General features: G+C 45.4%; 1 protein-coding gene across 9 annotated transcripts in view; it reads left to right on the forward strand.

Annotated features, from left to right (window-relative positions):
• The window catches only part of nol8 (nucleolar protein 8), a 31,179-nt gene that overhangs the window by 1,665 nt on the left and 15,872 nt on the right, over positions 1-13,642 (forward strand). For all 9 annotated transcript variants that reach the window (XM_065004566.1, XM_065004569.1, XM_029653535.2 and 6 more), the window contains exons 3-7: positions 540-602; positions 735-813; positions 4,010-4,160; positions 4,453-4,521; positions 10,162-11,958. In XM_065004566.1, coding sequence (XP_064860638.1) covers positions 540-602; positions 735-813; positions 4,010-4,160; positions 4,453-4,521; positions 10,162-11,958 — 2,159 coding nt within the window. The remainder of the gene's footprint in view (positions 1-539; positions 603-734; positions 814-4,009; positions 4,161-4,452; positions 4,522-10,161; positions 11,959-13,642) is intronic.

Consider the following 13,642-nt stretch of genomic DNA (forward strand, 5'->3'; position numbering starts at 1 on the left):
CCGAGTACCAATCTCACACTCTACAGTCATTGGCCGAGTACCAATCTCACACTCTACAGTCATTGGCCGAGTACCAATCTCACACTCTACAGTCATTGGCCGAGTACCAATCTCACACTCTACAGTCATTGGCCGAGTACCAATCTCACACTCTACAGTCATTGGCGAGTACCAATCTCACTCTACAGTCATTGGCGAGTACCAATCTCACACTCTACAGTCATTGGCCGAGTACCAATCTCACATTCTACAGTCATTGGCCGAGTACCAATCTCACACTCTACAGTCATTGGCCGAGTACCAATCTCACACTCTACAGTCATTGGCCGAGTACCAATCTCACACTCTACAGTCATTGGCCGAGTACCAATCTCACACTCTACAGTCATTGGCCGAGTACCAATCTCACACTCTAATCCCCGTGCTGACATTGATACGTGACTGTGAGCTTCGTAGGGCTAATCCCCATGCTGACATGGATTGTATTTCCACAGCAGTTTTACTGTCATTTGTAACGATGTGTTGTCCTTCTTCCACAGGAGTTCCTTATAAAACCTTTGGATATATCAATTTAGAAATTACTGATGCTGGTTTTAAGAAATGTAGGTGTCTTTTATTAAGCGCTCTCTCAAACATGATATACACATTCTGATACGTCCGATGATTAATTCTGTTTCTAACCGACTTTGTGTCCCTGTTGTGTCCCTGTTGTGTCCCTGTTGTGTCCCTGTTAGGTATGACTGTGTTGAACAAGTCCAAATGGAAAGGTGGAACAATACAAATTGAGCAGGCCAGAGAAACGTTCTTACAGAAGTAAGGATATTCCTATTTGTGTTTCACTGCAAACGTCTGTCGGCCTGGGTATCTTCTGAACAAGTGTTGTCTGTCGGCCTGGGTATCTTCTGAACGAGTCTCGTCTGTAGGCCTGGGTATCTTCTGAACGAGTCTCGTCTGTAGGCCTGGGTATCTTCTGAACGAGTCTCGTCTGTAGGCCTATAGGTATCTTCTGAACGAGTCTCGTCTGTAGGCCTGGGTATCTTCTGAACGAGTCTCGTCTGTAGGCCTATAGGTATCTTCTGAACGAGTCGTCTGTAGGCCTGGGTATCTTCTGAACGAGTCTCGTCTGTAGGCCTATAGGTATCTTCTGAACGAGTCGTCTGTAGGCCTGGGTATCTTCTGAACGAGTCTCGTCTGTAGGCCTGGGTATCTTCTGAACGAGTCTCGTCTGTAGGCCTATAGGTATCTTCTGAACGAGTCTCGTCTGTAGGCCTGGGTATCTTCTGAACGAGTCTCGTCTGGAGGCCTGGGTATCTTCTGAACGAGTCTCGTCTGTAGGCCTATAGGTATCTTCTGAACGAGTCTCGTCTGTACGCCTGGGTATCTTCTGAACGAGTCTCGTCTGTAGGCCTGGGTATCTTCTGAACGAGTCTCGTCTGTAGGCCTATAGGTATCTTCTGAACGAGTCGTCTGGAGGCCTATAGGTATCTTCTGAACGAGTCGTCTGTAGGCCTATAGGTATCTTCTGAACGAGTCTCGTCTGTAGGCCTATAGGTATCTTCTGAACGAGTCTCGTCTGTAGGCCTATAGGTATCTTCTGAACGAGTCGTCTGTAGGCCTGGGTATCTTCTGAACGAGTCTCGTCTGGAGGCCTGGGTATCTTCTGAACGAGTCTCGTCTGGAGGCCTATAGGTATCTTCTGAACGAGTCGTCTGTATGCCTATAGGTATCTTCTGAACGAGTCTCGTCTGGAGGCCTGGGTATCTTCTGAACGAGTCTCGTCTGTCGGCCTGGGTATCTTCTGAACGAGTCTCGTCTGTAGGCCTATAGGTATCTTCTGAACGAGTCTCGTCTGTAGGCCTATAGGTATCTTCTGAACGAGTCTCGTCTGTAGGCCTGGGTATCTTCTGAACGAGTCTCGTCTGTAGGCCTATAGGTATCTTCTGAACGAGTCGTCTGTAGGCCTATAGGTATCTTCTGAACGAGTCGTCTGTATGCCTATAGGTATCTTCTGAACGAGTCTCGTCTGGAGGCCTGGGTATCTTCTGAACGAGTCTCGTCTGTCGGCCTGGGTATCTTCTGAACGAGTCTCGTCTGTAGGCCTATAGGTATCTTCTGAACGAGTCTCGTCTGTAGGCCTGGGTATCTTCTGAACGAGTCTCGTCTGTAGGCCTATAGGTATCTTCTGAACGAGTCTCGTCTGTAGGCCTATAGGTATCTTCTGAACGAGTCGTCTGTAGGCCTATAGGTATCTTCTGAACGAGTCTCGTCTGTAGGCCTATAGGTATCTTCTGAACGAGTCGTCTGTAGGCCTGGGTATCTTCTGAACGAGTCTCGTCTGTAGGCCTATAGGTATCTTCTGAACGAGTCTCGTCTGGAGGCCTGGGTATCTTCTGAACGAGTCTCGTCTGGAGGCCTATAGGTATCTTCTGAACGAGTCTCGTCTGTAGGCCTATAGGTATCTTCTGAACGAGTCTCGTCTGTAGGCCTATAGGTATCTTCTGAACGAGTCTCGTCTGTAGGCCTATAGGTATCTTCTGAACGAGTCTCGTCTGTAGGCCTATAGGTATCTTCTGAACGAGTCTCGTCTGGAGGCCTATAGGTATCTTCTGAACGAGTCTCGTCTGTAGGCCTGGGTATCTTCTGAACGAGTCTCGTCTGTAGGCCTATAGGTATCTTCTGAACGAGTCTCGTCTGTCGGCCTGGGTATCTTCTGAACGAGTCGTCTGTAGGCCTATAGGTATCTTCTGAACGAGTCTCGTCTGGAGGCCTGGGTATCTTCTGAACGAGTCTCGTCTGTAGGCCTATAGGTATCTTCTGAACGAGTCGTCTGTAGGCCTATAGGTATCTTCTGAACGAGTCTCGTCTGTAGGCCTATAGGTATCTTCTGAACGAGTCGTCTGTAGGCCTGGGTATCTTCTGAACGAGTCTCGTCTGTAGGCCTGGGTATCTTCTGAACGAGTCTCGTCTGGAGGCCTATAGGTATCTTCTGAACGAGTCTCGTCTGTAGGCCTGGGTATCTTCTGAACGAGTCTCGTCTGTAGGCCTGGGTATCTTCTGAACGAGTCTCGTCTGGAGGCCTATAGGTATCTTCTGAACGAGTCTCGTCTGTAGGCCTGGGTATCTTCTGAACGAGTCTCGTCTGTAGGCCTATAGGTATCTTCTGAACGAGTCTCGTCTGTAGGCCTATAGGTATCTTCTGAACGAGTCTCGTCTGTAGGCCTGGGTATCTTCTGAACGAGTCTCGTCTGGAGGCCTATAGGTATCTTCTGAACGAGTCTCGTCTGTAGGCCTATAGGTATCTTCTGAACGAGTCTCGTCTGTAGGCCTATAGGTATCTTCTGAACGAGTCTCGTCTGTAGGCCTATAGGTATCTTCTGAACGAGTCTCGTCTGTAGGCCTGGGTATCTTCTGAACGAGTCTCGTCTGGAGGCCTATAGGTATCTTCTGAACGAGTCTCGTCTGGAGGCCTGGGTATCTTCTGAACGAGTCTCGTCTGTAGGCCTATAGGTATCTTCTGAACGAGTCTCGTCTGGAGGCCTATAGGTATCTTCTGAACGAGTCTCGTCTGGAGGCCTGGGTATCTTCTGAACGAGTCTCGTCTGTAGGCCTATAGGTATCTTCTGAACGAGTCTCGTCTGTAGGCCTATAGGTATCTTCTGAACGAGTCTCGTCTGTAGGCCTATAGGTATCTTCTGAACGAGTCTCGTCTGGAGGCCTATAGGTATCTTCTGAACAAGTGTCGTCCTGATGTATCTACATCAGAAGTTGCCAACCGGCCTTTTGGAGGTCTACTACGTGTGCAGGCTTTTGCTCCAGCCCTGTTCTAAACACTTCATTCAGCGAATCAAAGTCCTGAAAGGCGGAACGAAGATAAGGGCTGGTCCAGAGTCCTACACGAGGGTAGCTCCTCAAAAGGAATGTTGGCCAACTCCTGTTGTGTATCACAGAATCACGGTATGATTGAATTGATGTGTGTGTGTGTGTGTGTGTGTGTGTTTTCTATTACTAGATTAGCTCAGGAGCGTCAGGAAGCTGCAGAGAAGATCCAATCACCAAGTGTCAACCACAAAGACAAACTCGTGGAGTCAATGAAGGAGGCAGGGGTGGAGAACTTCCATATGAAGGCAGCTGTTCCTGGGACAGAGATACCTGGGCACAAGGTGTGTGTGTGTGTGTGTGGGGGGAGGGGGGGGGGTATATTTGCCTGTATTTTATTATTGTACTAGACTGGTGCCAGATCTAATTGTATTGACTGTCAACTCCTATAGTCATTGGCATGTGGTGCAACAATGGTCATACAACACAAAGCAAAGCAATCTGAGACCAGGTTATTATTGTACCTGAGAATTACATGCAGCGCTGAATGGCTGTTCTGTGGTCTTTTTTTTCTTTCTTTTTTTTAAACATCCATGTTTTAGTGTTATTTCTCAATTATTGTTTTTTTTTTTCTAGGATTGGGTTGTGAGTAAATTTGGACGAGTCCTCCCGGTTCTTAATCTCAAGTGCCAAGGAAGGAACAAGATATCCTTTTCAAATTTCCGATATAGTTCTAAACCGTGTGAGAATGCTGTTCATTGACTACAGCTCAGCGTTCAACACCATAGTGCCCACAAAGCTCAGCACTAAGCTAAGGACTCTGGGACTGAACACCTCCCCCTGCAAACTGGATCCTGTACTTCCTGATGGGCCGCCCCCAGGTGGTGAGGGTAGGTAGCAACACATCTGCCATGCTTGATCCTCAACACAGGGGCCCCTTAGGGGGTGTACTCCCTGTTCACCCACGACTGCTTGGCAGCGCACAACTCCAACACCATTAACTTTGCCGAAGGTGTTAGGCCTGATCACAGACAACGATGGGAGGAGGTCCGAGACCTGGCCGCGTGGTGACACGACAACAACCTCTGCCTCAACGTGAGCAAGACAAAAGAGCTGATCGTAGACTACCTGAAATGGGGTCACTTTACCCCTGCTACCTACATGTACATATTAGCTCGACTAACCTGCACCCCCGCACATTGACTCGTACTGGTATATAACCATGTCATCATTTTTTATTATTTTATATATAACTTTTTAAAATAATAATTTAATCTGCATTGTTGGTTAAGGTCTTGTAAGTTAGCATTTTACGGTAAGGTCTACTACACCTGTTGTATTCAGCATTTCACTGTAAGGTCTACTACACCTGTTGTATTCAGCATTTCACTGTAAGGTCTACTACACCTGTTGTATTCAGCATTTCACTGTGAGGTCTACTACACCTGTTGTATTCAGCATTTCACTGTAATGTCTACTACACCTGTTGTATTCATCATTTCACTGTGAGGTCTACTACACCTGTTGTATTCAGCATTTCACTGTGAGGTCTACTACACCTGTTGTATTCAGCATTTCACTGTAATGTCTACTACACCTGTTGTATTCAGCATTTCACTGTGAGGTCTACTACACCTGTTGTATTCATCATTTCACTGTGAGGTCTACTACACCTGTTGTATTCAGCATTTCACTGTAAGGTCTACTACACCTGTTGTATTCAGCATTTTACGGTAAGGTCTACTACACCTGTTGTATTCAGCATTTCACAGTAAGGTCTACTACACCTGTTGTATTCAGCATTTCACTGTAAGGTCTACTACACCTGTTGTATTCAGCATTTTACGGTAAGGTCTACTACACCTGTTGTATTCAGCATTTCACTGTAAGGTCTACCTACACCTGTTATATTCAGCATTTCACAGTAAGGTACCTGTTGTATTCAGCATTTCACTGTAAGGTCTACCTACACCTGTTATATTCAGCATTTCACTGTAAGGTCTACTACACCTGTTGTATTCAGCATTTTACGGTAAGGTCTACTACACCTGTTGTATTCAGCATTTTACGGTAAGGTCTACTACACCTGTTGTATTCAGCATTTCACAGTAAGGTCTACTACACCTGTTGTATTCAGCATTTCACTGTAAGGTCTACTACACCTGTTGTATTCAGCATTTTACGGTAAGGTCTACTACACCTGTTGTATTCAGCATTTCACTGTAAGGTCTACCTACACCTGTTATATTCAGCATTTCACAGTAAGGTACCTGTTGTATTCAGCATTTCACTGTAAGGTCTACCTACACCTGTTATATTCAGCATTTCACTGTAAGGTCTACTACACCTGTTGTATTCAGCATTTCACTGTGAGGTCTACTACACCTGTTGTATTTAGCATTTCACTGTGAGGTCTACCTACACCTGTTGTATTCAGCATTTTACGGTAAGGTCTACTACACCTGTTGTATTCAGCATTTCACTGTGAGGTCTACCTACACCTGTTGTATTCAGCATTTCACTGTGAGGTCTACCTACACCTGTTGTATTCGGCATTTCACTGTAAGGTCTACTACACCTGTTGTATTCAGCATTTCACTGTAAGGTCTACTACACCTGTTGTATTCAGCATTTCACTGTGAGGTCTACTACACCTGTTGTATTCAGCATTTTACGGTAAGGTCTACTACACCTGTTGTATTCAGCATTTTACGGTAAGGTCTACCTACACCTGTTGTATTCAGCATTTTACGGTAAGGTCTACTACACCTGTTGTATTCAGCATTTTACGGTAAGGTCTACTACACCTGTTGTATTCAGCATTTCACAGTAAGGTCTACTACACCTGTTGTATTCAGCATTTCACTGTAAGGTCTACTACACCTGTTGTATTCAGCATTTTACGGTAAGGTCTACTACACCTGTTGTATTCAGCATTTCACTGTAAGGTCTACCTACACCTGTTATATTCAGCATTTCACAGTAAGGTACCTGTTGTATTCAGCATTTCACTGTAAGGTCTACCTACACCTGTTATATTCAGCATTTCACTGTAAGGTCTACTACACCTGTTGTATTCAGCATTTTACGGTAAGGTCTACTACACCTGTTGTATTCAGCATTTTACGGTAAGGTCTACTACACCTGTTGTATTCAGCATTTCACAGTAAGGTCTACTACACCTGTTGTATTCAGCATTTCACTGTAAGGTCTACTACACCTGTTGTATTCAGCATTTTACGGTAAGGTCTACTACACCTGTTGTATTCAGCATTTCACTGTAAGGTCTACCTACACCTGTTATATTCAGCATTTCACAGTAAGGTACCTGTTGTATTCAGCATTTCACTGTAAGGTCTACCTACACCTGTTATATTCAGCATTTCACTGTAAGGTCTACTACACCTGTTGTATTCAGCATTTCACTGTGAGGTCTACTACACCTGTTGTATTTAGCATTTCACTGTGAGGTCTACCTACACCTGTTGTATTCAGCATTTTACGGTAAGGTCTACTACACCTGTTGTATTCAGCATTTCACTGTGAGGTCTACCTACACCTGTTGTATTCAGCATTTCACTGTGAGGTCTACCTACACCTGTTGTATTCGGCATTTCACTGTAAGGTCTACTACACCTGTTGTATTCAGCATTTCACTGTAAGGTCTACTACACCTGTTGTATTCAGCATTTCACTGTGAGGTCTACTACACCTGTTGTATTCAGCATTTTACGGTAAGGTCTACTACACCTGTTGTATTCAGCATTTTACGGTAAGGTCTACCTACACCTGTTGTATTCAGCATTTTACGGTAAGGTCTACTACACCTGTTGTATTCAGCATTTTACGGTAAGGTCTACTACACCTGTTGTATTCAGCATTTCACTGTAAGGTCTACTACACCTGTTGTATTCAGCATTTTACGGTAAGGTCTACTACACCTGTTGTATTCAGCATTTTACGGTAAGGTCTACTACACCTGTTGTATTCAGCATTTCACTGTAAGGTCTACTACACCTGTTGTATTCAGCATTTCACTGTAAGGTCTACTACACCTGTTATATTCAGCATTTCACTGTAAGGTCTACTACATCTGTTGTATTCAGCATTTCACTGTAAGGTCTACCTACACCTGTTATATTCAGCATTTCACTGTAAGGTCTACTACACCTGTTGTATTCAGCATTTCACTGTAAGGTCTACTACACCTGTTGTAGTCAACATTTCACTGTAAGGTCTACTACACCTGTTGTAGTCAACATTTCACTGTAAGGTCTACTACACCTGTTGTAGTCAACATTTCACTGTAAGGTCTACTACACCTGTTGTATTCAGCATTTCACTGTAAGGTCTACTACACCTGTTGTATTCAGCATTTCACTGTGAGGTCTACAACACCTGTTGTATTCAGCATTTCACTGTGAGGTCTACCTTCACCTGTTATATTCAGCATTTCACTGTAAGGTCTACTACACCTGTTGTATTCAGCATTTCACTGTAAGGTCTACTACACCTGTTGTATTCAGCATTTCACTGTAAGGTCTACTACACCTGTTATATTCAGCATTTCACTGTAAGGTCTACCTACACCTGTTATATTCAGCATTTCACTGTAAGGTCTACTACACCTGTTGTACTCAGCATTTCACTGTAAGGTCTACTACACCTGTTGTATTCAGCATTTCACTGTAAGGTCTACTACACCTGTTGTATTCAGCATTTCACTGTGAGGTCTACCTACACCTGTTGTATTCAGCATTTCACTGTAAGGTCTACTACACCTGTTATATTCAGCATTTCACTGTAAGGTCTACCTACACCTGTTATATTCAGCATTTCACTGTAAGGTCTACTACACCTGTTGTACTCAGCATTTCACTGTAAGGTCTACTACACCTGTTGTATTCAGCATTTCACTGTAAGGTCTACTACACCTGTTGTATTCAGCATTTCACTGTAAGGTCTACCTACACCTGTTGTATTCAGCATTTCACTGTAAGGTCTACTACACCTGTTGTATTCAGCATTTCACTGTGAGGTCTACCTACACCTGTTGTATTCAGCATTTCACTGTAAGGTCTACTACACCTGTTATATTCAGCATTTCACTGTAAGGTCTACCTACACCTGTTATATTCAGCATTTCACTGTAAGGTCTACTACACCTGTTGTATTCAGCATTTCACTGTGAGGTCTACTACACCTGTTGTATTCAGCATTTCACTGTGAGGTCTACTACACCTGTTGTATTCAGCATTTCACTGTGAGGTCTACCTGTTGTATTCAGCATTTCACTGTAAGGTCTACTACACCTGTTGTATTCAGCATTTCACTGTGAGATCTACTACACCTGTTGTATTCAGCATTTCACTGTGAGATCTACTACACCTGTTGTATTCAGCATTTCACTGTGAGGTCTACCTGTTGTATTCAGCATTTCACTGTGAGGTCTACTACACCTGTTGTATTCAGCATTTCACTGTGAGGTCTACTACACCTGTTGTATTCAGCATTTCACTGTAAGGTCTACTACACCTGTTGTATTCAGCATTTCACTGTGAGGTCTACTACACCTGTTGTATTCAGCATTTCACTGTGAGGTCTACCTACACCTGTTGTATTCAGCATTTCACTGTAAGGTCTACTACACCTGTTGTATTCAGCATTTCACTGTGAGGTCTACTACACCTGTTGTATTCAGCATTTCACTGTAAGGTATACTACACCTGTTGTATTCAGCATTTCACTGTGAGGTCTACTACACCTGTTGTATTCAGCATTTCACTGTGAGGTCTACTACACCTGTTGTATTCAGCATTTCACTGTGAGGTCTACTACACCTGTTGTATTCAGCATTTCACTGTAAGGTATACTACACCTGTTGTATTCAGCATTTCACTGTGAGGTCTACTACACCTGTTGTATTCAGCATTTCACTGTGAGGTCTACTACACCTGTTGTATTCAGCATTTCACTGTGAGGTCTACTACACCTGTTGTATTCAGCATTTCACTGTGAGGTATACTACACCTGTTGTATTCAGCATTTCACTGTGAGGTCTACTACACCTGTTGTATTCAGCATTTCACTGTGAGGTCTACTACACCTGTTGTATTCAGCATTTCACTGTGAGGTCTACTACACCTGTTGTATTCAGCATTTCACTGTGAGGTCTACTACACCTGTTGTATTCAGCATTTCACTGTGAGGTCTACTACACCTGTTGTATTCAGCATTTCACTGTGAGGTCTACTACACCTGTTGTATTCGGCGCATGTGACAAATATTACTTTTTTTGAATTGTCTCAAAAACAGAATGTTAGTTCCCCTTGACTCCAGTATCACTTCATCAAGTACGATCCGTCAAAACACAGCCACAACATCAAGAAACTAGAGAGTTCAGCCGAGGTTCCAGACCCGACGCCCGTGTCCCAACTAACGTGGGAAATATCGGGCGGCGACGACGACATCAGTAAGAAGAGGAGAGGAGAGTTCCCACCGCAGAAAACACCACTTGCTAAAAAGAAGAAAGTCGTTGCAAACGGACAGTCCGACCGTGTGAAGTCCTGTGGGACCTCGGAGAAAGGTTCAACGGTTCTGAAGTCTAACGGCGAAACCAGACCTCCAACTAAACCTAAACAGACACCGGCCTCTAAGAAACTCCAGACACAGACCTCTGTGTGTGTTTTTGACAGTGGCGATGACTCAGGTGGGGACATTAGGATGTTGGCACAGCGGAGCACCCCGGTGGACGACCTGGTAGTAGATGAGGATGAAGACAACCTGGAGGTGGTAGGCGATAACTACATACCCAGAACATTCCTTACCCAGCAGAAGATTAAAGATGTCTGCCAGCTTCCAGGGGGGTCTTCTGGGAAGAACGAGGAGGATTATGACTCAGCTGATACTGATGAGATCCTCAACTCCAGAAAAACACCCAGCGGTACCAAGCAGGACCAACTGTCCGAGGTCAGTAAAACACAAGAGAAAGCTGAGGTGAATAAGCAAACCAACAACCTGGAAACAGACAGAACTAAAGCAAAAAAGGCTAACAAAGTCCTCCCTAAAAAGGCTGTAAAGAAAGTCTTTCCTATAAAGAAGACCCCTTCGCCAGAGAGTGATAGTGGTGATGGTGAGGATGATGACTCGGAAGAAGAGCGTGAAGATTCCTACTCTTCAAAAGCCAAAAGGACTTATAGCGTCCTCCCTAAGAAAAAGGCTATTGAGAAATCCACTACCCCTTCAGAATCTGATGATGATGATGATGATTCGGAAGAAGAGAGTGATTCTGACCCTTCAAAAGCCCAAAAGACCGGCAAGAAGGTTGTCTCTAAAAAGAAGACCGCTCCTTCAGAATTATCATCTGACGATAGTGAGTCAAATGAAGATACATCTGAGGCTAGCGCCGATTCCGAATACGAAGCCATGTTTACTAACTGTCAGAGGTTAGCGTTTTCACTGGACGATCTACAGCAGCTGGTTAAAGAATCGTTTTTAAAAGGCTTGGACCGGGACAGTGACGACGACGATCCGGGATCTGATTCACAACAACCTGGACCAAACCGAGTGTCTGAGGTGCCCCAGGTTACTGCCTCTGAGGCTCCTGTACCGCTGGCTAAGACGGGAAATGGCAACACACCGGAGGAGATTCTGGCGGCCATCTTTGAAGAGGACAACAGCGACGAGGTGGGAGAAAAGAAGAAGAAGAAGAAGAAGGGGAAGAAGAAAACAAATCCGTCAACATCTCTTCCTGCTTTCCAGGGGACCAAGGCTCTCTTAGCCACATCGCCACAAAGTCTGAAAAGACAAGTTGAGGAGGACGGAAAAATGAAGACGTCCACTAAGAAACAGAAACGAGACAGATTAGTACTGTCTAAACCCAGTGCCTCAGAGGACGACGCCAAGACTGTGTCAAAACCCTCAGACACTAAAGGCACTAAAACTAAAACTCGTCCTCCTAGCAGCTCGGACAGTGAAGATACAACCAAGGCACCAGCCCTCAGACGGAAAACGACTTCGAAAGCCGAGCCAGAGAAGAAGTCCGTCCCAGCGGCCAGCTCTACATCCAGCAGCAGTGGGTGCTCCAGTGTGGAGTCAGAGATGGAGGAAGATGTACCTGCTAAAAAGACTCAGAAGGCTGAGGTCTGTGCTCTCTCTCTCTCTGTGCTCTCTCTCTCTCTGTGCTCTCTCTCTCTCTGTGCTCTCTCTCTCTGTGCTCTCTCTCTCTGTGCTCTCTCTCTGTGCTCTCTCTCTCTGTGCTCTCTCTCTCTGTTTCTCTCTCTGTGCTCTCTCTCTCTGTGTCTCTGTCTCTCTCTCTCTCTCTCTCTCTGTTCTCTCTCTCTCTCTCTGTTCTCTCTCTGTGCTCTCTATGTTCTCTCTCTGTGCTCTCTCTCTCTGTTCTCTCTCTGTTCTCTCTCTCTCTGTTCTTTCTCTGTGCTCTCTCTCTCTCTGTTCTCTCTCTCTGTCTCTCTCTGTCTCTCTCTCTCTCTGTTCTCTCTCTGTTCTCTCTCTGTCTCTCTCTCTCTTCTCTCTCTGTGCTCTCTCTCTCTCTGTGCTCTCTCTCTCTCTGTTCTCTGTTCTCTCTCTGTGCTCTCTCTCTGTGCTCTCTCTGTGCTCTCTCTCTCTCTCTGTTCTCTCTCTGTGCTCTCGTTCTCTCTCTGTGCTCTCTCTCTGTGCTCTCTCTCTCTGTGCTCTCTCTCTCTGTGCTCTCTCTCTCTGTTCTCTCTCTGTGCTCGCTCTCTCTGTGCGCTCTCTCTCTGTTCTCTCTGTTCTCTCTCTGTTCTCTCTGTTCTCTCTCTCTCTCTGTTCTCTCTCTGTGCTCTCTCTCTCTGTTCTCTCTGTTCTCTCTCTGTGCGCTCTCTCTCTCTGTCTCTCTGTTCTCTCTCTGTTCTCTCTCTGTTCTCTCTCTGTGCTCTCTATCTCTCTCTCTCTGTTCTCTCTCTCTGTTCTCTCTCTGTTCTCTCTCTCTGTGTACTCTCTCTCTCTCCCTCTGTTCTCTCTCTGTTCTCTCTCTGTGCTCTCTCTGTTCTCTCTCTCTCTCTGTTCTCTCTCTGTGCTCTCTGTCTCTCTCTGTGCTCTCTCTCTGTGCTCTCTCTCTCTGTTCTCTCTGTGCTCTCTCTCTCTCTGTTCTCTCTGTGCTCTCTCTCTCTCTGTTCTCTCTGTTCTCTCTCTCTCTCTGTTCTCTCTCTGTTCTCTCTCTCTGTTCTCTCTCTGTGCTCTCTCTCTCTGTTCTCTCTCTGTTCTCTCTCTGTGCTCTCGTTCTCTCTCTGTGCTCTCTCTCTCTCTCTCTCTGTGCTCTCTCTCTGTTCTCTCTCTGTTCTCTCTCTCTCTCTCTGTTCTCTCTCTGTGCGCTCTCTCTCTGTTCTCTCTCTGTTCTCTCTCTCTCTCTGTTCTCTCTCTGTGCTCTCTCTCTCTCTCTGTTCTCTCTCTGTGCTCTCTCTCTCTCTCTCTGTGCGCTCTCTGTCTCTCTGTTCTCTCTCTGTGCGCTCTCTGTCTCTCTGTTCTCTCTCTGTTCTCTCTCTGACTCTGTTCTCTCTCTGTTCTCTCTCTGTTCTCTCTCTCTGTGTGCTCTCTCTCTCCCTCTGTTCTCCCTCTGTTCTCTCTCTGTTCTCTCTCTGTGCTCTCTGTTCTCTCTCTGTGCTCTCTCTGTGCTCTCTCTGTTCTCTCTCTGTTCTCTCTCTGTCTCTCTGTTCTCTCTCTGTTCTCTCTCTCTGTGCTCTCTCTCTCTGTTCTCTCTCTGTGCTCTCTCTCTCTCTTCTCTCTCTGTTCTCTCTGTGCTCTCTCTCTCTGTGCTCTCTCTCTCTCTCTGTTCTCTCTCTGTTCTCTC

This window comes from Oncorhynchus nerka, linkage group LG2 (assembly GCF_034236695.1).
Source record: "Oncorhynchus nerka isolate Pitt River linkage group LG2, Oner_Uvic_2.0, whole genome shotgun sequence".
In the NCBI taxonomy this organism is placed as follows: Eukaryota; Metazoa; Chordata; class Actinopteri; order Salmoniformes; family Salmonidae; genus Oncorhynchus; species Oncorhynchus nerka.